Source organism: Micropterus salmoides, unplaced genomic scaffold (assembly GCF_014851395.1).
Source record: "Micropterus salmoides isolate LMB-PRFRI ecotype aquatic unplaced genomic scaffold, ASM1485139v1 Ms_hic_scaffold_8, whole genome shotgun sequence".
Classification (NCBI taxonomy): Eukaryota; Metazoa; Chordata; class Actinopteri; order Centrarchiformes; family Centrarchidae; genus Micropterus; species Micropterus salmoides.
In genome coordinates this window covers 3313095-3339819 of record NW_024044570.1, presented here as the reverse complement: position 1 = coordinate 3339819, position 26725 = coordinate 3313095, and the positions used below count along the sequence as shown (strand labels likewise).

The 26725-nt window shown below is 41.4% G+C and overlaps 1 protein-coding gene across 2 annotated transcripts in view; it reads left to right on the top strand.

Annotated features, from left to right (window-relative positions):
* The first annotated feature begins 17754 nt into the window (after positions 1 to 17754).
* The window catches only part of LOC119894342 (receptor-type tyrosine-protein phosphatase beta-like), a 54137-nt gene continuing 45166 nt past the window's right edge, over positions 17755 to 26725 (top strand). The window contains exons 1-3 of one of the 2 annotated variants that reach the window (XM_038707040.1): positions 17755 to 17976; positions 19508 to 19912; positions 23405 to 25932. In XM_038707040.1, the coding sequence (XP_038562968.1) occupies positions 17925 to 17976; positions 19508 to 19912; positions 23405 to 25932 (2985 nt within the window). In that variant the 5' untranslated portion in view covers positions 17755 to 17924. Of the gene's footprint in view, positions 17977 to 19507; positions 19913 to 22100; positions 22260 to 23404; positions 25933 to 26725 lie in introns of those variants that run through there. The other variant, XM_038707041.1, reaches the window with a different exon arrangement.

Sequence of the window (26725 nt, the reverse complement as noted above, 5' to 3'; positions counted from 1 at the left end):
TAAAGGTCAATCAACCCTTTTAAAATACGACCAAAAGAACTAACATATACTAATACAAATTTTAAAAAACACAAATAAACAATACAATAAAAAATACTCTTTAAGACTGAATAAAAACTCACCACATTGGCATTGATAAAAACAGTTGTTCCATTCCAATACTTTCATGTACAAAAAGGTGTTTTGTCCAGAACAGCTCTTAAATCCACAAGGTACTATGTCAGTGGCACTGCCTCTAGTTGAGTAGTAGAAATAATCTTTAAAGTACCTATGTAAAATCAGCATTTTCAAGTTCAGAAGAGCCGACGTGGGTCCTAGTGCTAAGGTTAAAATCAACCCAACTAATTTATTCTGTGCAGTTTGAAGTTGAACTTTTATCCTCTTGGGGTGCTGCTTTCCTATGTAGTACAGGCATAGTGTGGCTGAATTAAAGCATTCGCTAACATTTTTCTTTAATTAGAAAATGAGCTTTACGTGCCAGAAATTAAATTCTTTGGTTTCTATCACTTTTGTGATAACCCTTTGACCCATACTTTCTCCACTCAAAGAACTACCTAAATCACAGCCTAAATATTTAACACAAGTTTTAACCTCAATCTGGGTACCACCCACAGAAATGGTGTCCTACTCAAACTTTATTTTGAACCAAATAAAATAGATTCAGTTTCCCCCAGATGCAAAGACAATTTGTTCTCCATCTGCCATTCACTAATGTTCTTTGAGTCTTCACTTAAATGGCTCTCAATAATCCTCATGGGAGAACATATAGGCTGAATCGTCCGTGTAGAGAAAAATATTACAATTGCAAACAGATTTCATGTCATTTATATACAAGAGAAAGAGCAGTAGACCTGGGACACTACCCTGCGGCACACCACATGTTATTTCTCTAGCCTCAGACAGAGTGCTGTTAATACCAACTCTTTGAAGCCTCCCAGTCAAGTATGATCGAATCCATTCACACGCCATACTGTTACCCAAACAGCACCAACGTGTATTTATACCTCGCCGTATTAAAAAGGCAGTGCACGGCTCAACGGATAGTAACCATGGCAACGACTTCTGTGCACAGATGTAGCCTATTTAACTTTTTTTTGAGGGGATGCTCTGCCATGACAAACAGTATCAAACAGTAAGAGAGGAAAGTTCAAGACAATTCAACTTCGGCGGCTGGCGGCGTGTGCGTGAGGCAACCACTTCACCTCACTCTGACAGGGACACTTGCTGCTGAACACAGACTGTTTCTGCTGCTCCCTGATAAAAGACAAATGTTTCTGCTGATACCTGTTCAGAACCCCCCCCCAAAGAAAACTGATGATTGTTTTAAGACTCTGATGGTTGTTTTAATGAGCTACATAAAAGGTAACGTCCTGGCAGCGGCAAACAGCTTTGGTTTTATATTTGATTTGATCACATTAACGTTTAAGTTGAGATTTAGAAGCAATATTTTATTGCTGCTGTGTGGAATACTGCTGGGAAAAAGCTCCTTATCTGTTTAAAGTGTTTGCAAACCACATGTTATTGCACTTTTGTGTGTATGTAACAGTACATTAAAATTAAAAGTGCGGAATACAGAACTTTAGAAATCATTATTCAATTTTGTGCGTAACAATGCGATTAATCGCAAGAAAATCACACAATTAATCCCGATTAAAACATTTTATTGTTGTGCAGCACTAGTTCGCTTTGTTTGCGGCCTTTTTTTTAAAGAGGTGGTATTATGCTCATTTTCAGGTCAGGTCAGGATGCAAAATCCTATTTAGGGGTTTTACCAGAACAGGTTTAAATGGTTTCATTTTCAAAAAACATCATATTTCTGTCGTGCTGCACATTGCTGCAGCTCCTCTTTTCACCCTGTGTTGAAGGCTTTGTTTTAGCTATGTAGAGATACATCTTGTCTCTAAATGATCTCATGGGATGAGACACACCCCTCAAACCATCTCTTCTCCTCGCTTCCATCTGGCAGGCGGTATCGGGCTCTGGGAGCACGCACCTCTAGGTTGCAGAACAGTTTTATCCCCAGGGCTATCACAGAACTGAATAATCATGCCCCTCCACCCCCCAGTCAGCACAGCCGTATTTTTTAGATAGGGATTTTATTATTTTTATTTTATTTATTGTATGAGTGTGCTTATAAACATGAGTATTGTTTTAGAGGTTGCACAAACAAATTTTGTTGTATGGTTTTACTGTACAATGACAATTAAAGTTTATTCTATTCTATTCTATTCTATTCTATTCTATCTTTGTTGGGAGTTGCACATCCACAGTTCCTAGTTAAGGACTACTAGCCAATCAGAAGCAGAGAAGGGCGGGTCAGCGAGAAGCCGGTAAACAGCTTGGGTTCAGCTGTACATGTTGCCAAACCAGCTCGGCAACACGGACTGGAGCAAGAGTTTCAGAGCGGTGAGTTATTAATCTGTATCCATAAAGTTTTAACTGAGCTCTGTCTCTAGAGAGCTGTGTGCTGCAGCTCGCTGTTTCTGAGGGCGTGTCGGAGTCGCCGCTTGGTGAGCGTTATATGAGGCGCGTTTAGCTTTCATCCCTGTGACGTCACAGGGATGAAAGGGAAGCGGCTGGACTACAAATGAGCTGTTTTCAGTTCAGAGCAGAGCTTTCTGGGATGGGAACTCCCTTTGGGCTGGACTTTGGGCTTTTTCACTTTGCAAACCTGTTACATGTACAAAAAAGGTATAGAACTCAATAAAAGAGAGGGAAAAAGCCAAAGAGCAGAATACCACCTCTTTATTGTAGCTCTTTATGTAGCGTTATTAGAAAGAAGTGAAGAACTGTTATAAAACAGGGGGGGTTTACTCACAGCTCGTGGAGGTGGTGGAGGCTGCTGAAGATCTGCGCAGGAAGCTCCTTCAGCTCGTTCATACTCACGTCTCTGAAACAAACAGTGAGTTAACAGGATGAAGCCACAACACATCTGCCCAGCTGTGCGTCTCATCACACCACGTGGCCCGAGGTGTCCACTCAGGGATGTTTGACCCACCGAAACACTGGAGGGGTTTTATGTCACTGTTTTGTGTCTCTTGAGTGACTTTTACTTCTTGTCTTTGTGTTCTCTTGGTTGATTGTTTGCACCTGATGTGTTTCACCTGTGTCCAATCATCCTGCCCTCTCATCCTGTGTCTGTTCCTTTTATAGCTTGGCATTAAGCTGACACTCTATTCTTTTATATGTTCTTAAATAAGTCCATGCTGTGGAGAGTGTATTGCAGGTGGGCTCCACTCAAGTGCCAGAATACAGGAGGATCTATTGTTATGTACAGCAGGTTTTAGTGAGCAGGTGAGTGTCAGATAAATTGTCAGATAAATGTTGGTTTAATGTCAATGTAGTGTTTCTGACAATCTTTTAACTGAGTTGAATTCTACCATGTCATAACAAACTGTTGTGATAAATCCACCCATATTGCTTTGTCTGAGTTGTAGCCTGTTTTTTTTTTTTTTTGTATAATCAGCCCATCTGCAGCGGACTGTGCAGCAGCTTATTATGACCCTTATTTACATTTGTCGGGCTGCGACCTCTAGTGTCAGGAGTAGTCAGGTGTCGTAGTATAAAGAGCGACAAAGTCAACATTAGGAGGTGGTCGGGGTGGACAGGTCAAACAAACACAGGACCTTCACTCAGGACACCAGAGTCTGAGTCCCGTTTGAAACCAAGTCAGCGCGACGTCACCTGAGTCGGCCTGTTTAGTCATTTAGGTCTGAGGATGTGTTGTGAAAAGATTCTTTCAGCAGGACTTTTGTTTTCAGTGAAAATCATTTAAATCCAGCACAGTTTCCAATAAATAATCATATTTCAGCCATGATCACATAAAAAGTTTTGATTTGAAAGTTTCCTGGTCCGGGAAGAAAACTGGTTACCTGATCAAACGTCACATTTAATTTATCCAAAAAACAGATTTGTGTATCTGAACTTTGGTTCTTCTTTTTTTTCTCCTCCCCTTAATAATCTCACGACCCCTCAGATTTATCTGGTGACCATCTGGAAGGGCCCGACCCCTAGGTTGGGAACCACTGGAATAAACTAGATAACTGTGCATGAAGCAGTTAAGACCAAAAATACATTATCGGCTGATGAATTGAAAATAATAATCATTAGTTGTAGCCAATAATATCACAGCTGACCTACTTGTAATACTTTATACTATTACTTAAGTAGGATTTTAAGATCTGAAGTTTTATTCTGCTTTTCCTTTAAATTTCTCTCTTTAGTCTTTTAATAATAATAATAATAATCTTTGTGTCTGAAGTCAGAAATCACACTTTTTATGTTTTAATTATACATCAATTTAATTGATTAATTTCAGTTTGGTTGGCTCCAGCTCATCCTGATAAAGTCCAACACAAAAAGTAAAGAGAAAAAAAAACAAAAAAATAAGACAATATATAAATAAAAATAAATTAAAGAAAGAAAGACGTGTTCTTTGGTTCTTTGGAGCAAAAACATTTTTCTTTTTATAAAAGAAGCTCCTACGGCCTGCAGCTGCAGAGTCACTGTGACCCTGAGTTTATTATTTGTCAGCCGGTTTCTTCATTCAGACCACAAACTGTTCAGTTATTTTATGATTCATTCATTTAAATTGAATTCCTGTAATAAGTGTATTTATTTTGTTTTATGAGAAAAGTCTTTCAAACGAAGAGAATTCTCTCCCTCAGGAGAAGCTTCAGTGTTAAAGGAAAATCTTCATTATATTTTCCCCTCTTTTTCTTTTCAGGCTTTTCACCAACAAACTTCACTAACAGCTTGTTTTATTTGGCTTTTTTTACAGCATTAGATCCAAAGATAAGCGACAGGCACGACCTGTGACTTTCTCAGAGAAACTTCAGTCCCTGTCTCCTCTTTCCCTCCTCTCATCTTTTTTTGGGCCTCTTTAACACCTTTTATTCCAGACTTCATTTTATTTAGTTTAAATAATATCTCACTTATTTATCCCATTCCTATATTTCACATATATTTGTGTATAAGTTCAGTAGATTCGCTGTGCAGTTTATTCAAATGAATCTCCTTGTTCTAATAACCCAAGACCATGACGACGTGCACTTTCTAGTTATATTCACTTGGATTACTTCCCTCCTCGTGCTGTTTTCTTTGTGTTTCATGTGTCCTCATCTGTCTGCACGTTTCCTCTCCTGCAGGCCGTCGCTGTGAGCAGATTTCACTTCTAATCCGACCTGTTTGAGTTTATCTGACGCAGGAAACCAGTTTGAATCTTTAGTTTGCATTTTGTCTGCCGCCCACAGAGCTTCAGACACTCCTCATGTCACACTTGTAAATTATTATTAATTATATGATCTTATTACTTTTGTTGAAAGAACATTTTTGAAGTTGAATCCTCCTTTGAAATCCACTGAAGCTAACGACCTGTTCCCAATGTTTAACTGCTGAATATGAGAGTTTCATGGAGGTTATTTTCATTTTTACTCACATACATTCTTCTTCTTATTCTTATTCTTATTCTTATTCTTATTCTTATTATTAGCTTTGCACACAGTATTTTTCATTCCTTTGTGTTTATTTGTAAATTAGTAAATATATGTTTATATATATAAATGTAGGCTACACATCATATGATAAAAAACAAGAGGATCTGAGGAAGACGATACGCGCTGGTCTTGTTAATCACATAGCCACCATAATAAAATAGAAACGGTGTGTTTTTACTGTTCTCTCACCTCCTCATTTGTTTTATATTGTATATTTAAATAAAAATGTAATAGAAATCATTTTATTAAAAATAAATAATAAAAATTAACCTGGTGACTTCACTAGATTTTTTAAGAACAGTCATACAGGTGAAACTGTAGGCTTCAGACCGTCCGTGGAAAATTTAGTTTAAAAGAGATCACACAAAACGGCACAATGAAGTTTAATGAAGAAAGAAAGAAATCTTATAATCATTAAATATTATAATTAATATTATGGTAGAATACATTTTGCACAGATAGTGTGTTTCAAAGCCCGAGACCCAAGTAAACTTTACATTAACATCATAAACTAGTTCTCTTCACACTCGCTGTTGAAAACATTTAGTTTCTCTAAATATTCATTTTGTTTTACATTTAAATGTACTAAATATGTTGTTCTACTGCAGAGTTTTTTTTCCAAGAACAAAATTAAAGTGAAGAAAAGAGAAACTTGGAACTCACAGGGCGAAGGTGAAGCTGCTGAGGTTGGAGGGAACTGATCTCAGACCCACATCCACACAGTCAACATGCTGCAGCATCCCAACTCCTTCTTCACACCTGCACACAGCTGGACAGCCGCCGATCACCCCCCCACCTTGGACTAACCCGACCCAGGTAAGAACAAGAACCAGAAGCAGCATCGTACCCGCAGAGGGACCGGGTCCGTCTGATTCAGCGCTGCAGAGAAGCAGCTGCAGACAGATGTGATGTGAGAGATGTTGGGGGGGGGGGGGGTTGATCTGGGACGTGTGCTGCCCCCTCCTGGTGCCTGCTGGGCACTGCAGCTTTCCAACCCTCAGGTACCAGACCTGCTTTAAAGAATCGTTCCACTTTTTTATTACTTGGTTTGGGTTGAGCTCCAGTTATAAAAACTTTGTACAACATGTTTGTTGCTGAGATCTGAGACACTTTCATTTTCTAATTACTGCCCCCTACCTCTCCAAAGCCGAACAGCCCGGGCCCCGCACACTATGCAAAGGCCCTCTTTGAGTGCATATCATTATAAACAATAACCACCAAGTACTCAGCCAAGCCGGAGTATAAATAGTATTTTAAATTTAAAATGTTTGAAAGTAAATCAAGCGGAGGCAGTTTGAACGGGCCTCGTGCAGCTGGGAACACTAATAACATTAATCTATCATTTCCAGGTGCTGTGCTTCAGGTTGTCAGTAGGGGAGATGCACTAGATAGACTCAGCTAAGTTAATGTTCACTTATTAAGTTTGTTTCTACTTCATTCTGTAGAGGTCTGCTTACTCTGACACAGAGAGAGCAAACTGTTAAAGCAGGAAGGAGACTGACAACACAAGGTTTTAAAAACCAGTAAGTAACCGGCAGAGGGCAGCAAGGACTGGTGGGAATTTTTTACTCACGTTGACACCTTATCAACTTGCATGAACTTTTGCCATAATCCCATCTCTCCTTTGACTTTGAATGATGTTTTCTGAGCTCGGAAGATAAAGTGATGTAGTTCTTCGTGGTGCAGAGGTTGCTCCTGTTGGCTCTCCCAAAGCAGACGGATCTCAATCTGAGTGATTTAAAGATCTCTGTGGTTCAGCCTGTTTAGAAAGGAGGGACTTCGCCTTGATCAGAGAAACTGGAACACTGTGTTTACAGCTGAACTGACAAATAAATGAATTCATGCAAGGGCGACACTTTGTGAAGAAAAGTGGTGGGGACATTTAAGGGCTCAGATTGGGGGTGCAGTGACACACTTGCTCGCGTAATGTGAACTAAACAAGAAGATATTAGAATAAATATTCAGTACTGTGATATATGATTTTGAGCATTAAACACTTAATTTCCTGCATTCTGGAGACATTTTCAGGACCAATTTATGGTTGAAATGTCTTTTATATATATAAAGGGAAATACAAAATTAAGGTGTAAGGTGACAATAAAAAGTATAATGTTATGTAATTTAGTAATCAGCAATTTGTTTTTCTACCTTAAGCTTAAGCTTTCTAGCACATTCGTTTCTTAGATATTTACACTGCATGTTTCTTATTGTGTAAATAAACCTTTCTCAAAGCATTCTCATTTGTTAAGTAACATTTCTTGTTGAAAGCAATTTATCAGAACCCTTTTAACAAATACTTTCAAAAAATGATGGGGACAAAATCAGCCATTTCAAAAAGTGGTGGGGACATGTCCCCAGTGTCCCCAGTGTCCCCAGTGTAAATGACACCTATGAATTCATGTAAATAATAGAGCAGGATACTGTACTAGACCGTAATTTAGGATGACCTTTATTCCTGGATATCATGTTTGAAAAAGTGAAGGTTTTAGTGAGTTATGATGAACTCAAAAATCTTCTTCCTGGGTAATTTTCCATTTCCTTCTTCTCTAACAGTGTTTTCCCTTGTTTCTACTGAAACTTCTACTGTGTTATCAAAACATACTTGATATGTTTTAACATTAACTATTGACCAACGAAGGTTAAAATCAAGGGCAACTGGACTTGGTTGAAGCTACTGGAAGACGTTTCGTCCCTCATCCAAAGGACTTCTTCAGTTCTGACTGACTGGCAGGGAAACTCAGCTATTTAACCTCAGTGGGGTCGTTGGCCCGGGTCATCGATACCGCTGGTTCGTTAGTGTTCCTTGTTGCTGTGACGACAGTCGTTACAGTCGTTAAGACTACCTGTGGCCAAGACTGAACGACCATCGTTGGTATCTTCACCTGAGGCCAATAGGTTACGTTTGTTGAGTTTCCTGGGAAGTGATGAAAGGACAGCATTGTAAGTGGGGGATAAGTGGTGGCGTAGACCCCCTCCTCTGTTCAGCGTTGGCTTCTCAACCCTGGTGTAGATGCTTCCTTGACACCTCTTTCAAACCATCCATCTTCTCTGTCTAAAATGTGCACCTGCTGGTCCTCAAACGAGTGTCCTCTGTCCTTCAGATGTAGGTAGACTGCAGAGTCTTGACCTGAGGAGTTGGCCCTTCTGTGTTGAGCCATGCGTTTGTGTAGTGGTTGTTTAGTCTCCCCAATATACAGGTCTGTGCATTCCTCACTGCAGTTGCCCTTGATTTTAACCTTCGTTGGATAACTATGACCTGGATGACTGAGAATCTTCATAGACATTAACTATTGACCTTTATCTTAGAAGTGCTAATACTTAAATCTAACGGCAGTAAAAAGATCCCGGGAACGCTTTTCATGCTTAACAGTTTACACTACTAAGTCTCAGATTACATTTTACATAGATTAAGGCATTTTCTGGTTACATAATACTGTAAGTCATGTACTTAATATTTCAAAGCCCAACATTCTTTTTTGTAAGTTTCAACAGGTACTTTTCAGCGGCTATCCAACTTCTGCACTGGTGGATTTTCTGGAACGGTGGTAAAGGTGGGTTTTAAGGCCACGTTTAAAAGCGTCCACAGTCTGTGGTGTGCTCAGGTGGTCAGGTAGAGCATTCCACAGACTGGGAGCAGCTGAGCAGAAAGCCCGATCTCTCCCATTGTACGAAGCTTGGTTCTGGGAGGTTTCAGAAGATACGCTGAGGCAGATCGTAGAGTATGTGTTGAGGTCTATGGGGTGAGGAGTCCCCTCTGATGAAGTTTTCTCATCACATGGACCCTAGTGGTCCCTTTCGTACGCAAAAAAGTATAACACTGGCTGTAGTCTGTGTCCACGGTTGTTACGGCCCACTGACCCCACTGACCTCAAACTAAACACTGGGAACCACCTTTACAACAACCAAATCAGTGGGATTTATTAATATAACACAATAAATCAACAACACCAAAAACACACAAGAACATAACACAGAATGTCCCAGCTGAGAGGCAGCAAGACCAGCAGTCCCAAATCAAAAAGCCTCCTTCTGATGCTGGTACAGGAGCTTCTAAAGGCCACCTTCCAAGGCCAGGTGGACCTCATTCAGTAATTAGCTGGAGCACTCCTGGGGTAGAGCTAGAGGAAAGAAAAGGACACAGCACAGGGAAACACATACAGCAGTGTCTGCAGCTGTCCGTGTATATTTGTTAAAAAACATTTTACAACAACACACTCAGAAATAAGCTGGTTAACTTCCCAACCTCTGAAGAGGAGCACACAGCCACTTCCAGAACCAGAACCTGAAGCAGTTTCATTGCCAGCTAGGTTCAGGTCAATGAGGATGGAGTTGCGTTTGCTCAGACTCTGGGGATTTGGTCCGGGAACCGGAAGGTTGCTGGTTCAAGACCAGCATGGATTCCTGTCCTATTCTGAACCCCTTACTGCTCCCTGCTCAGCATGATGATTCATTAGGATGGGTTAAATGCAAAGAACTGACTCTGCATGTGTGTAAAATTCAATTTGTCTGAATATTTATAATGACTTATTACAGAAAGACTGAAACTAATTGACTCAGAGAAAATCAGCCTGACAGGAGAGAGACAGTCAGTGACTAAAGCTGCACTGATTAATGTGAATGTTTCATGTTTTCCTTCTTTGACTTATAACCAGGTCGTCTCATTTTAACATGAACTAACAACATGATAATAAAGTGTGTTCAGCTGAGCCTCAGGAACACACACACACACACACACACACACAGAGTCATAAAGCTCTTCCTCTTCGTCTTTCAGGTTGAGTTTCTGTTCAGGAAACCTCGTCTTCCTCTGCAATGAGACACTTCCTCAGCCAATCAGAGAGCAGGACCTTGAAAACACGCCCAGACCCTGACCTCTGACCTCTGTGAGGAAAGATGGATGGTCTGAACTGTCTGGACAAGGAGGTGGAGCACAAAGCCAACACGCCAGCTTCTGGTTTGTCTGCTGTTGCACGCCACAAACGCCAAAACCAAGAGCTCTGATTAACTTCCTGTTTCCTGATGACAATAAAAACGTCAGTACTGAATAATTTCTTCCAAATCATCTTCATTCATTCATTTAAAAGGTGACAGGTCATATTTGTTCTTCCAAACGTGGTTTCAGACTACACACCTACTGGTTATAGTTTGCGTGGCTCGGCTAGTGTTACGTAGTTAGGTTGTACAGTACAGTAGTTCTGCAGGTAATGAATGACAGTTAGTGAATTAGTGAATAATATTTAATATGATCACAGTGTTGTTGCTGCAGGTCTCTGAGCTCACACAACATTTTGTCACAGTTTTAGGTTTTTGTTTTATATTTCCTGTTTTATTTTGAAGTTTACTGCCGTCTGTGTCCTCGTCTATTCTTTGATTTTCCCTGATTGTGTCTACCTGAGCCTCGTTTGTCCCCTCTTTCTCAGGTATTTAGGTTTGCATGTTCTCTTTGTTCTTGTCAGGTCGTTTGCGTGTGTGGTCGCATTTACCGGCCTGTCTCCTGGATGTTTTTTGGATTTGTTTGCTTTTGTTGATCCCCTTTTGTCTTATCATTTAAATGAAACCCACTACCTGCCTGTTCCGGCATGGCCTTGGTGTCTGCGTTTGGCAAAAGTGTGTTCACGTTTCACGCTCCAACAGGCTGATGATCAGCGGCTTGAAGGTGACTTAGGTTCATGTGATGAATTAGAGGCCATTGGTTGTGACGACCTTGTAGTTAGTTGGTTTGAATCTTACCTGAGAAATCGTATTTACTGTGCAGATATTAAAGCATCCCTGGCGACAGAGCCTGGCAGTCCTGAAACAAGCAGCACAATCATTGCAGCCCCTCAACATGCAGTCCATTTAACACCCCCCTCCTCTTAATATGAAGCCCTGCCATCAGGAAGAAGACACCGGTTACCAAAGTGATGATTCACAAACCTGATGAAAATATTGTTAGGCGCTGAACTAACAGGCAGCCCAAGCAACCGGTCACAGCATCACACTGTTCTATGCAGAACACCTTGTTGACACGTTGGGTTTTTCTTTTTTTATTTGTTACAATAACTCAGTCAGGACGGGGCTGACCCCCCTGGCTTGTTCTCGGCAGCACTATTCTTTAATTACAGCATATTTAGTCTAAAGACCGTTAAACTATAAATGAAGATAAGCAGCACTCAATTCAACTCTGCGAGGTGTGCGTGTGTGCGCTCTCAGTGGTCTGGGATTCTCCTGTAGTTGAGGTTAAACAGCATGACTTCCTGCTGAGGGTGGAACTTCCTTCTTACATGGTATCAGAGGCCGTTCAGGGAGAAAACATTGTAATACAGACGTACACCTTAAAACACTGAAATACGGGCACATGCACATTGATAATGTACACACTGAAAATGTTCACATCACACCAACTTCAAACAGAGCAGGATACAGGCTACTTGTGTGTGTGTATCTGCGTCTGTGCATGTGAAGCAATTTCATTGCGCCTGGAAGTTGTATTCATGGTTAAAAAAACATGTATAATTAATCTGTTATATTTCTAAGGTCAGAAAATAATTTCTTATTGTAGATCATTAAGCGAAGTAGGTTTCATGTGAATAAGCAGACAAAGAGATGAAGCATATGAAATATCTGAAGGTGAAATAAAAAAAAATAAAAAAAATTAAATGTGACATGCAATAAATGTCTATCCCTGTAGTTTTAGGGATGTTGAACTGAATATTGTTCCTCATCTGTGTGCACATGATTAATTGTGCATATAGTTGCCTAGATTCACAATCTGTATCTAGGAATATCATTTGCACACAAATCCATGTTTTATCACGGTCGCCATGCTTTTTTTTTGAAAGTTAGGACAGGTATAAGCCTTCCTGTTATACTACAATAGCTTTCGGGCACACAGAAATATTTTTTACACGCGCACACTCGGATACGCCTGTATTTCAGTGTTTCAGTGTGTGTTTGCACATAGTGTGTGTGAGATCGTTTTCAGTGCGTGTGTCTGTATTTCAATGTTTTCACCCTAAACGGCCTTTGATGCTAATAGGACTCCCATATTCTTACCAACAGAGGTTAATCACACAAGTGTTGACCTGTTACAATACACACTGCACTCCAACACACACTGCATTTACTGTAAACACACACTGCACTCCAACACACACACACTGAATTTACTGTAAACACACACTGCATTTACTGTAAACACACACTGCACTCCAACACACACTGCACTCCAACACACACTGCATTTACTGTAAACACACACTGCACTCCAACACACACACACTGAATTTACTGTAAACACACACTGCATTTACTGTAAACACACACTGCACTCCAACACACACTGCACTCCAACACACACTGCATTTACTGTAAACACACACTGCTCTCCAACACACACTGCATTTACTGTAAACACACACTGCACTCCAACACACACTGCATTTACTGTAAACACATACTGCTCTCCAACACACGCTGCACTTCAAAACACACACTGCACTCCAACACACACACTGCACTCCAACACACACTGCATTTACTGTAAACACACACTGCTCTCCAACACACACTGCATTTACTGTAAACACACACTGCTCTCCAACACACACTGCATTTACTGTAAACACACACTGCACTCCAACACACACTGCATTTACTGTAAACACACACTGCTCTCCAACACACACACTGCACTCCAACACACACACTGCACTCCAACACACACTGCATTTACTGTAAACACACACTGCTCTCCAACACACACTACATTTACTGGAAACACACTACAACACACACACTGCACCCCAACACACACACTGCTCTCCAACACACACACTGCACTTCAACACACACACTGCACTCCAACACACACTGCATTTACTGTAAACACACACTGCTCTCCAACACACACACTGCACTCCAACACACACTGCATTTACTGTAAACACACACTGCACCCCAACACACACGCTGCACTTCAACACACACACTGCACTCCAACACACACTGCATTTACTGGAAACACACACTGCACTACAACACACACACTGCACCCCAACACACACACTGCACTCAGACACACACTGCATTTACTGTAAACACACACTGCTCTCCAACACACACACTGCACTCCAACACACACTGCATTTACTGTAAACACACACTGCACCCCAACACACACGCTGCACTTCAACACACACACTGCACTCCAACGCACACACTGCATTTACTGTAAACACACACTGCTCTCCAACACACACACTGCACTCCAACACATACTGCATTTACTGTAAACACACTCTGCACTCCAACACACACTGCATTTACTGGAAACACACACTGCTCTCCAACACACACACTGCACTCCAACACACACTGCATTTACTGTAAACACACTCTGCACTCCAACACACACTGCATTTACTGGAAACACACACTGCACTCCAACACACACTGCATTTACTGTAAACACACACTGCACTCCAACACACACACTGCATTTACTGTAAACACACACTGCTCTCCAACACACACACTGCACTCCAACACACACTGTATTTACTGTAAACACACACTGCACTCCAACACACACACTGTATTTACTGTAAACACACTCTGCACTCCAACACACACTGCTCTCCAACACACACACTGCTCTCCAACACACACACTGCTCTCCAACACACACTGCATTTACTATAAACACACAATGCTCTCCAACACACACACTGCATTTACTGTAAACACACACTGCACTCCAACACACACTGCATTTACTGTAAACACACACTGCACTCCAACAAACACACTGCACTCCAACGCACACACTGCATTTACTATAAACACACTCTGCATTCCAACACACACACTGCACCCCAACACACACACTGCACTTCAACACACACACTGCACTTCAACACACACACTGCTCTCCAACACACACTGCACTTCAACACACACACTGCACTTCAACACACACACTGCTCTCCAACACACACTGCATTTACTGTAAACACACACTGCACTACAACACACACACTGCACTTCAACACAGACACTGCTCTCCAACACACACTGCATTTACTGTAAACACACACTGCACTTCAACACACACACTGCACTTCAACACAGACACTGCTCTCCAACACACACTGCATTTACTGTAAACACACACTGCACTACAACTCACACACTGCACTTCAACACACACACTGCACTTCAACACACACACTGCTCTCCAACACACACTGCATTTACTGTAAACACACACTGCACTACAACACACACACTGCTCTCCAACGCACACACTGCACTCCAACACACACTGCATTTACTGTAAACACACACTGGCACACACTAGCTGACTAATCTGTTGGTGTTCTGTGGTGTTTATTTATTTTATGTTTTTTTTGGTCGTTATTTCTGTGTGTCTGTCTGTAAGTTATTAACTGAGCACTTATTAAACTACAGCTTGTGAGAAGTGCCAGTGTGCAAGAAACAGTCCCGGTACGCCAAAGAATAAAATGTTGAGGTGCGTTCCGGCCCACTTCAAGCACTGCTACAAACTAATTAAATCACCAAGTAAACATACTACAAACCAAACAAACTGCAAACTAATTGAACTACAAACTAATTAAACTACCAAGTAAACATACTACAAACTAAACAAAATGCTAACTACTTAAACAGCAAACAAATTAAATTACAAACTAAACAAACTGCAAACTAATAAAACTACAAACTAATTCAACTACCACGTAAACAATCTGCAAACTAATAAAACTACAAACTAATTCAACTACCACGTAAACAATCTGCAAACTAATTAAACTACAAACTAGTTGTCTATTATGATGTTGTGTGTTTTTCTGATGGACCCCGAGTCTGACAATACTGTTGAACTGAACTGAACTAATTAAAATACCAACTAATTAAACTACAAACTAAACAAACTGCAAACAAATTAAACTACAAACTAAACAAACTTCAATCTACTTAAACTGCAAACTAATTACATTACCAAGTAAACAAACGGCAAACTAATTCAACTACAAACTAATTCAACTACCACGTAAACAAACTGCAAACTAATTAAACTACAAACTAGTTGTCTATTATGATGTTGTGTGTTTTTCTGATGGACCCCGAGTCTGACAATACTGTTGAACTGAACTGAACTAATTAAAATACCAACTAATTAAACTACCAAGTAAACAAACTGAAAACTAATGAAACTGCAAACAAATTAAACTACAAACTAAACAAACTGCAATCTACTTAAACTGCAAACTAATTACATTACCAAGTAAACAAACCGCAAACTAATTAAACTACAAACTAATTAAACTACAAAGTAAACAAACAGTAAAATCATCAACAGTTTCAGAAGAGTGTGTCGTGTGTTGGTTGTGTGTGAAGGCTGCAGGATGTGGAGGGTGGAGGAGATGCCCTCCTCTTCCTCCTGAGCAGGACAGGATGTCAGTGAAGGAGAGTGGGCTGATTTAACACCCTGTCCTCCAGAGGTGCATTATGCCTGAAGATAAGTACGGGAAGGAGGAGGCGATGGTGTGAATTTAAAGACTTTGCAAAGACAACAGAAGTGTCAAGTCCTCCATCACAAACAGAAGCATTCTTAGAAACCGTGAGGGAGAAATGTCTGAAAGGAGAGTTAGTTTTTTTGATATCTTATGAACGAAAAGCACACAAAACATTCAATGTTTGACTTCCCTAAAAAGTTTTTAAAAACTGAAAATCCAAAGACCTGCCAGCACTTCCTAAAGACTGCAGTGTTCAGCCTCAGCTCTGTCTAAACAGGCAGCACGTTATTTAGTTGTTAGTCACTCCAGCAGCGAACATCAGAGCTAACGGGTCATCAGGTGTCAGCTCTGTTTGCTTTATGCCAGGGCTTTTTTTTAAAGAAACATGGATTCTTAATGTTTGATGCTTTGCTGTTTGCTTTTGATTTGGTTAACATTCGTCAGATCGTCTCTCCTGTTCTGCTATCAAAGAGCCATTGAACAAACATTTCAGTTTTAAATTAAAAAAAACTGTTCTGTAAAGTCCTTGGGGAGTAAAAGCTAACTGTAACAAGCTGGATGAAGTGGTTTTGGTCTATGAACAGCCAATGGCAGTACTCCTTTCAGAAGGAAGAGAGCTTACCTCCATAGATACCACATACAGTTTTACTAATTTTTCTCCAGGCTCTCTCCTGTTTTTTTCTGTCTTTACAGTAACGACAGCCTATAATTAACAAAAAACAACCATGTAGGTTGTTAGTGCACCACACTATTATGACCCCACTGACGTCTGTTGTACAACAGCGGCAAAGATAGAAGTACTGTGACGTATTAGAAATAGCAAGAAAGTCCAGGCATGGAGGTGGACAGGGTGGGTGTATAGATGGGTGGATGAGTGGATGGATGGATGGATGGAAGGATGTATAGATGGGTGGATGAGTGGATGGATGGATGGATGGATGGATGGATGGATGGATGCGTGGATGGATGGATGAATGCGTGGATTGAAGGATGTGTGGATGGATGGATGCGTGGATGGATGGATGGATGGATGGGCCAAACCCAGAACTTTCACACAGGAGAACACTGTTTGAGTCCCATCTGAAACCAAGTAAATGTTGAGTTTTAAGTTAAATAGCTTTACTAACTTCATCACATGATTATCATAGCGTACATACTTTAACCCAAACTACAATGTTTTCCTAAACCTAACCAAAGTGTGACTGTTTCACCACGTTTAAGTCAATGCTCGTATTTGTCGTTCTGGGTGGCTTTGATGACCTATTTTGTCATTTAGTTTTGAGCCGAGGGTGCATAAAGACGTTGAATCGTAGAGCTCTAGGTGCCCATGAAAATAAGTCTGTCCTGTTATTTCTCAGTGACGTCAGGAGGATCTCGGCGCTGATAGGCCCTCGTAACAGTGTCACATGAATTTTCTGCTCAACTTGAAACATTTTCAGTTCGCCAGAAAGAAATTTGTGGTTTCAAAACTTGATTTGCTTCAATTACACTTCAATTTCTATTAATGAATGTGTTTTTATTGCTCATATGTGGTTTGAAACTAAATAAACCAAGACATGAGATCATCTTCTTCTCTGTGTATTATTATTATTAATATTTTTAGTTAAAGTTCTGATAATGAAATATCTGAGATGTTTACACCTCCTCCTCCTCCTCCTGTAGCTGGGTGTTTTCTTCTTCAGGTTTATTAGAACAACTGAACATGTGGGATGTACTCTGGTATTTCCGACAGACCAGCATTTCCACGTCGGTCACCAGCGCCGAGAAGTCCTTCACTCTGAAACCACAACAATTGAATAGAAGGAAGCGCTGCTCGCTGACTTTTTTCCTCCCACAAAGACTCACTTCCCTTCAGCTCTTCTGTTCTGTTCATCTGGAGCTGGAGGACGCACGAAAACCGCAGTAGAGAAACATGGACACCCTGATTCTGGTTTTATTGGTGCTGGTGAGCTTCAGCTGTGTGTGTAAGTACTGCATGTGTTGGTGTTTATCTTATCTGTGGACTGAGACAGACTAACATGACATCAAACTTTAATCCATCCTGTGTCAAAAAGCTTTTCAAAGTCTGATTCTGTCAGAAGCTTCACTAAGTATGCTGTGTAAAGACTCTGTACCAGGGAAATACTTAGAGGGTACATTTTACTGTCTTGTTCCCTGGTACTCATACAAGTACCTCAAAAGTGTTTGATTGATACCCTGATACACTAAATAACTACTCACTGTAATTTCTAATCTAGTAATATTGACTGTGTTTGGTTGTTAATGTGAAGTGAAAAGAAGTAACTGCTCCCCATTAACAATTAAAGTAACAACTATGATATTTTCATTAATCCATGTTCACTAAATGAGCTGTGTGACGTTATGTTTTATTATATATCAAAGGAAGTGGTACCTTTAAAAGTAATATTACCACACCATGTAGAAATAATCTGTTAAATAATAAAAGCCTTTAAATGGTCCTGCTTTAAACATTTTACTTTAAAAAGTACAAAAGAATCAAAATCTATTTAACGTACCGAAAGTAAAAGTACTCCTCATGCAGATGTCATCCAGGTCATAGTTTTCCAAGGTGGGTTAAAATTATTGGCAACTGGACTTGGCTGAACATAATTCAGGATACTTTATGTAATGCTGAGTAAGTTAATGTGTTAATATGTTTTGTTTTAATAATATGAATCTTTGAAGTATCTAAAGTTTGTGGAAGAATATAAAAGAATAAAACACCATCAAGGAGGAAAGATATAAAATTGAGTTTTATGTACACAGCTCAAGTAAATGTACTTTTCACCACTGCTGATCAAGCTGTGGATTTGAGATAGGAGTAAAGCACGTGAGAAGGAGTCAGACTGCATGTTTTATTCGATCACTTCTATTAGTATCAAATCATGAAGAGATCTGTTAATGTCCACAGCAAGAGAAACCTGCTTCAGCGTCCGTATGATCAGCTGCCTGCTGACTGATTAGCTGAGTCACACATTAAAGTGATTTAACTATACAGATACCTGCCGCTGAAACCTCTGACTCCACCACACTGCAGGGGAGGTGGATTCATGTGTGCTCCTCAGAGGATTTAAAAGCATCCGGGTCTTTCTAGAATTAACGTCCTGATTATCCGCACACGTTACTGTCCACTGGTTTTAAAGGGAATTTTTCCTCAGTAGACATGCTGCTTTTAAAATAGTTTTCTGTTGAGCTTCCCTGCTGTATTGGGTGGCGATGGAACAGTGGATGAGGCACATGCCTTTGGCGTGAGAGACCCTGGTTCAATCCCCCACTATGACCCATCCACCATTGTGTCCCTGAGCGAGACACTTAACCCCTCGTTGCTCCAGAGGTGTGCGACCTCTGACATGTATAGCAATTGTAAGTTGCTTTGGATAAAAGCGTCGGATAAATGAAGAAATGTATTGGGCAGAAAACAGTATTTATCCTGGCTAAATGATCAGACAGACTCTGGGTTTTAGTAACCTTTGTGTTGAACTTGTGTCTCCTCAGCCAGCTTCCTCGTCATGTTGACCACGAAGAGCTTGTGTCTGCAAACCCGAAGTCAGGACGTCATCCTGGGACCCTGTGATGTCACTAACCCTGCCCAGCAGTGGGAGTGGCTGGGCGGAGCCAGGCTGATCCACGTTCAGTCCTCCAGGTGTCTCTGGGCCGATCCTAGCCCTCACCTGCCGCCCCACGCCCGCCTTGCAAAACTCAGAGACTGCAGCGCAGCACCGGCGTGGAGCTGCCACAACACTGATGGAGCGTTTGGATTGGTCGAGACACGCATGTACCTGAAGAAACAGGGACCAAGGGTGGTGATCGGAGGAAACCGATCACAGCTGTCAGAGTGGAGGAAGTACTATGTCGACTCAGGAGGGAATCAACTGATGGCGTCTTTATGCTCCGAAACAGGTGAGAGGAAACAGAACCGTTAAAGGTCTGATAACCAGAACCGGGCAAACCTGACCTATGAATACTTTCTGATTAATACAATGCTAATATCTAAATGTTAACACCAAGGTGGTGCTGCACCTGTAACCACACCCAGCAGTGATGTCACAGCGTACTAACAGACCCTGGAGTACACTCCTACATCACTGCAGCAAGCTGAGCAGTTTAACCAGTGTGAAGATGAGCCGGAGCTGCAACCTGTCCCTATAGGTTTATAATGTTTATTGCAACCCATGTTTATGTTTTTAGCGACCTCTTGTGGCTGTACAATGGTAGCAAAGGAGGCAGTCAGAAGACGTATTACGTATTACGTAAAGCCAAAGTCCACATGAGGAGGCAGTATGGGGTGGTGGATGGTTCAGACCCAGAACTTTCCCACAGGAGAACGGCCTTTGAGTCCCGTGGGAAACCAAGTAAATGTGGAAATACTTTGAGTTTCATGCTAAGTTGGATAGCGCTGCTGTCTTCTGTCATGTGACTATAATTTTCCTGACTTGAAGCCATACCACGATCTTTTCCTAAACCTAACCGAACTACAACCCTTTTTTACTTACTTTACAAATACCGTTTAACACGTGATGTAACTTAGGTCACGGGACTTACTTAACATCTGCTAAGTCTGTCACAGGACAGACTCGGAAAAAGGTTGGGTGTAAACTGTTGGTTTGAGCACTGTCGTGGAAAACCAGCACGGCTTCTTCCCTCATCGTAACTTTGTACTTTGTAGTTTTTTAGCTTCTAGTTTTGACTGTTTGAGAAAAGGGGAAGCACCATCAAAGTCACATAAGCAACAGCAGGTACCCCCCCAACCACTTCCCTTTCTTCCCACCCCTCCCATGATGAACCAGGGCAGACCATGTACAGCTGTTTTTGTATTTGGATCTAAGAACCTTTGACCAAAATTAGCTTTTCCTCTCCAACCCGATCCCTTCGCTGTCCAGGAACCCCTATGACCATAATAGACACAAAACAACAACATTCAGACACAAAGAGATTATATAAATATGCCAATTTCATTTGTGAAAATATCCACAGAAATAGCCCAGAGTATTCACAAAGTAAATATATCAATTAACCAAACAATGTATAACTTTCTAAACAAATTCAAATACAAACACAGCTGAAAAAGACAGTTCACCACAAATATTTATAATAAGACATCCATATATATAAAAACCTTTATTTAAACCGAAAAGTCTCATTGAGACAGTCTCTTTTACAAGGGAGTCCTGTATAGCACAAGTAAAACACCATTTTCAACCATGAGTTAAAAAAAACAGTACATTACATAATACAAAAGTTCAAATACAATACAATACAAAATAACACAAAATGTACAAAATATTTACATGGACAAAAATGCTATGATTAAATATATATAAAAAGAAAATAAAAAGACTAAATGTAGAGATCTAACTACCGCTAATCAAAAAAGACATTAAAAACAAGTGCAGTTAGAATGTCTGATATTTGTTTAAAAGCAGCTAAAGAAATCATACCTTGCAAAGTACTTCCACACTACATCTTAAATGATACTTTGCACGTGAGAAAATGTTAAACAGATATAAGAAGGCAAAAGACCTAAAATGGCTTTATAAATGAATTTTCTCTAGGAACTTGGAGCCGGGAATAATATTTTGTGTTTTAGCACGATGTAACCTGACTGTAGAAAGCTCCTTTTGAATCACTTCTGGAACAGAACCTGAAGTTCAGTCGGGCTCCCTACAGCATGTATGTAGCTAGTTCCCCCGTGACGTTACAGATATGTTAATTGGCGCGTGGAGTTATCTAACAACTAATGAGCAGGCTTTAGCTATTTTGTGACCTTCCATTGAAAACAGTTGGCAACACTGCTAATGGCATTCCCGAAAGCCTCGGCTGTCTTTTGTGTTTAGTGCCAATGTTAGCATGCTAGCCATCAGCATATGTTAACAGGGAACTTGTTAATTACAAAGTGGTGTACATGGCTGAGTTCAGGATAGTCAGAGGATGACTCTCCTGATACTGACTTCCCTCACATTGTTGCTGGTGTCCGTTAGTTTACTCAGTCAGGCAGGAAAAACGTCAGCAGTGTTTTTCCTGTCAGAGTCTCACCCAACATCTCAGAGACACTTTGAACCAAACACTGAAGCACATTGGTGTTATAGAGTCCTACGACGGTGGTTCAGCGAGTGACTAGCAAGTCAGAGCCCAAGTGCACAACACAGGTGAGCTGACGTCACTTTGCATGAGTTTAATCCAAAACATGCAAACATTTAAGGACAAGGTAACGACCAGGGCGGGACCAGGACCAGGTGGAGCACCTGAGGTAATCAGACACAACACACACAGCCAAGCAGGTGACAGGAAGGATTGCGACACATAGCCCACTACTTTCAATTATATTGAATTATTTTTTATTTGCTCCCAAGTCCGTTTCACACAGCCTGTCGCAGCCGTTAAAATAAATGGGTTTCATTTTTCTTATGTCAGGCTGAAGATTATGAGCATATAGTTTGGTCGGCCTAATGAAATCAAGTTTAATATGAATGCGTTCATTTTAGGTTAGTGGCTATCTTGTGTTATAAAGACTGAATACCTGGGCAGGTAATGTGGGTGAGTTTTCAGCAGCCTAAATGTTGAGATTCAGTCTTTCGACCACTATTTGAGCACCTTTTATGGCATGAATGGATTTTTGGTTTTGTTGCTTTTTGAAGTTAATTTAGAACAATGTTTGGGACACTTCTGAGTACGTTAAATAAATAAATCTGATTTCTGAAGTGACAAGAAGTTGTTAAAGTGAGTTGGAACAACCAATTATTCAGTGCCCGAGGCTTTGAATGTGGAAACGCCACAACACACATCAAACTGAAAGACTAAGGCTGAAATTGTACACGGCACGGTGGTGCAGTGGTTAGCACTTTTGCCTCACATGGTCGTGGGTTCAAACCCCAGTTGCCCCAGCCTTTCTGTGTGGAGTTTGCATGTTCTCCCCGTGACTGCGTGTCTCCGGCTTCCTCCCACCATCCAAATACATGCAGGCTAGGTTGATTTGGTGACTCTAAAATTGTCCTTAGGTGTGAATGTGAGTGGTTGTTTGTCTATGCGTGGCCCTGCGATGGATTGGCAACCTGTCCAGGGTGTATGCCACATTTCGCCCAATGTAAGTTGGGATTGGCTCCAGCCCCCCGCGACGCAGGATAAGTGGTTGACGATGGATGGAAATAATATGGATATTGGCATTTAAACTGTTGGTGATAGTCTGTCTTCCTGTATGTGTCAGCTGCAGCTTGACTTATCGAGTTGATAAGCTGCTTCGTGTGACTGTCTATCCTGATTGCGATTGTTAGGGTTAGTGAAGCAGATTACAGAAAGATATCCTGCCTCTGGTGAACTCGCTTCGTGGTACTGGTCACTGCTCTTTTGTTTATGTTTTAGTTATGTTTCTCAAGTCCGTTTCTCCCTATTTTTCAGACACAACTCCTATCTCCAACATGTTTTATTCATCCACACATAAACCACTGGGACTCTCCAGCACCGTCTACACCATCAGAAGTCCTGCCATGACCGTCACTAATGAACGATTATCAAACACAGTAAAAACCCACAGAACCACCAGGCAGGTCACCGCCTCAGACGTCCACAGCTCAATAACCAACACAGCTTCAGCATATGTGGACGATATCACCAAACCTCGAACGGGGAGGTCGTTAACAACAGATGTCAATCCTGACATTTCCACTTCAGTCAAAGAGCTGTCAACTTTAAATGGCAGCCATGTTGTCAGTCCAGCTGTATTCACCACTGACCGATCTACAGACGTGTCGGAGAGTTCGTCAGCTGGAAATGTCCCTTGGCTCGGGAACGAAGCCGAGACGCCATCAGTGCACCAAGATGTTTCCACCACGTCCTCTTCAACTGGAAATGAACCTGAGTCAACTGAGACTGAAGCTGTGACGTTGGTTTCCTCCACAGTTTCCTCAGAGACAAACACAAGTGACACGACGGATCTCCTGGTCACCTCTGAGGTCACTTCTGATGCTACCGTTGGTTTATCTGCTGCTTCTGATACAGAGTCAAGCCAAGATACAAGTTATACAACACATTCAACTACTGACAACAAGACCTACCTTTCACCTGCATCCACCACACCTACACCTCCTACGACTGCTCATGTACCTTCAACAGCAGATATGAATTCTACATCAATCATGGAGACAGATCCACCATCAAACCCTCAAGCCCGGCAGACAATTTCTCAAACTTCACCCATAGTTACCTCGACGCTGCCGACAGTCTCTACAGTTCATCCAAAAATCCCAGCAAGCACCATGACTGATGGTGCTCCACCGACATCTCTAACATCCGGGGATACATCTATAGGAAGGATCTCCACCTCAACAACTATCCCACCCACGAGTCCGACAAACACACCTACAACAGCAACCAAACCCACAACCACCCCTGTAACCACACTCATTACAACCACAACTGAACCTACTACCAGCCCTGTAACTACACCCATTACAACCACAACTGAACTTACTACCAGCCCTGTAACTACACCCATTACAACCACAACTGAACCTACTACCAGCCCTGTAACCACACTCATTACAACCACAACTGAACCTACTACCAGCCCTGTAACCACACCCCTTACAACCACAACTGAACTTACTACCAGCCCTGTAACCACACCCATTACAACCACAACTGAACCTACTACCAGCCCTGTAACTACACCCATTACAACCACAACTGAACCTACTACCAGACCTGAAACCACACCCATTACAACCACAACTGAACCTACTACCAGCCCTGTAACCACACCCATTACAACCACAACTGGACCTACTACCAGACCTGAAACCACACCCATTACAACCACAACTGAACCTACTACCAGACCTGAAACCACACCCATTACAACCACAACTGGACCTACTACCAGACCTGAAACCACACCCATTACAACCACAACTGGACCTACTACCAGACCTGAAACCACACCCATTACAACCACAACTGAACCTACTACCAGCCCTGTAACCACACCCATTACAACCACAACTGAACCTACTACCACACCTGTAACCACACCCCTTACAACCACAACTGAACCTACTACCAGCCCTGTAACCACACCCAATACAACCACAACTGGACCTACTACCAGACCTGAAACCACACCCATTACAACCACAACTGAACCTACTACCAGCCCTGTAACCACACCCATTACAACCACAACTGAACCTACTACCAGCCCTGTAACCACACCCATTACAACCACAACTGAACCTACTACCACACCTGTAACCACACCCCTTACAACCACAACTGAACCTACTACCAGCCCTGTAACCACACCCAATACAACCACAACTGGACCTACTACCAGACCTGAAACCACACCCATTACAACCACAACTGAACCTACTACCAGCCCTGTAACCACACCCATTACAACCACAACTGAACCTACTACCAGCCCTGTAACCACACCCATTACAACCACAACCAAACCCACAACCACTCCTGTAACAACATCCATTACAACCACAACCAAGCCCACTACCAGCCCTGTAACCACCTCTATTACAACCACAACCAAACCCCCAACCAGCCCTGTAACAATACCCATTACAACCACAACCGAACCCACAACCACCTCTGTAACAACATCCATTACAACTACAACCAAGCCCACTACCAGCCCTGTAACCACCTCTATTACAACCACACCCAAACCCACTACCATCTCTGTCACCGAACCTGCAACTACATCCACTACAACACGTACAATCACAGCGACCACAACCATCAGAACCACACCCATTGCAACAACTATCCAAACCACACCACCCATCACTCCAACTACCACCACAACAAGCACAACAACACCTGCAGCTACAACAACCAGAACAACTGCAGCTCCTCCACCGACTACTTCTACACTTCAAGCCACAACCTCAGGATTAACCACTGTTACACCTGTAAGTATTCCTTTTACATTTGTATCGCTGTTTGCTGGTATTTAATTACTAATGGTAAAATAATGAAGAGAATACAAAACAGCACCCAACACAAACAATGAGACAATAAAATAAAAATTCAATGACCCGATCATTCATGTCAACATGACTGATCCCTATTTACTGATCCTGGTCAGGATTCATGTTGATGTTGATCCTGAACATTTATTAAAGGAGACCTTACGCACTCACACACACACACACAGTGTATTGTGTGTGAGCGCTAGAAGTAGAGGGTACGAACCTGTTCCACGTTATTTTTTAAATTGTGAATCACTGTATTCAATTCAATTCAAAAAACTTTATTTATCCCCGTAAGGCAATTCAGTTTTAGCCTACCAGTCCTATCAAACGAGACAAGAAGACAACAATCAATCAAGCATTCAGAAACACTGTCATGTATGGACCTATATCACACTGCACCTATATATATCACACTACACCTATGTATCATATTGCACCTATATATATCACACTGCACTTTTATATCACACTGCACTTAGCACCTATATCGCACTGCACCTATTTATCACACTGCACCAATATATCACATTACACCTATATATATCACACTCTACCTATATATCACACTGCACCAATATATCACACTACACCTATATATATCACACTCTACCTATTTATCACACTCTACCTATATATCACACTGCACCTATATATATCACACTGCACCAATATATATCACACTTCACCTATTTATCGCACTGCACCTATTTATCACACTGCACCTATATAT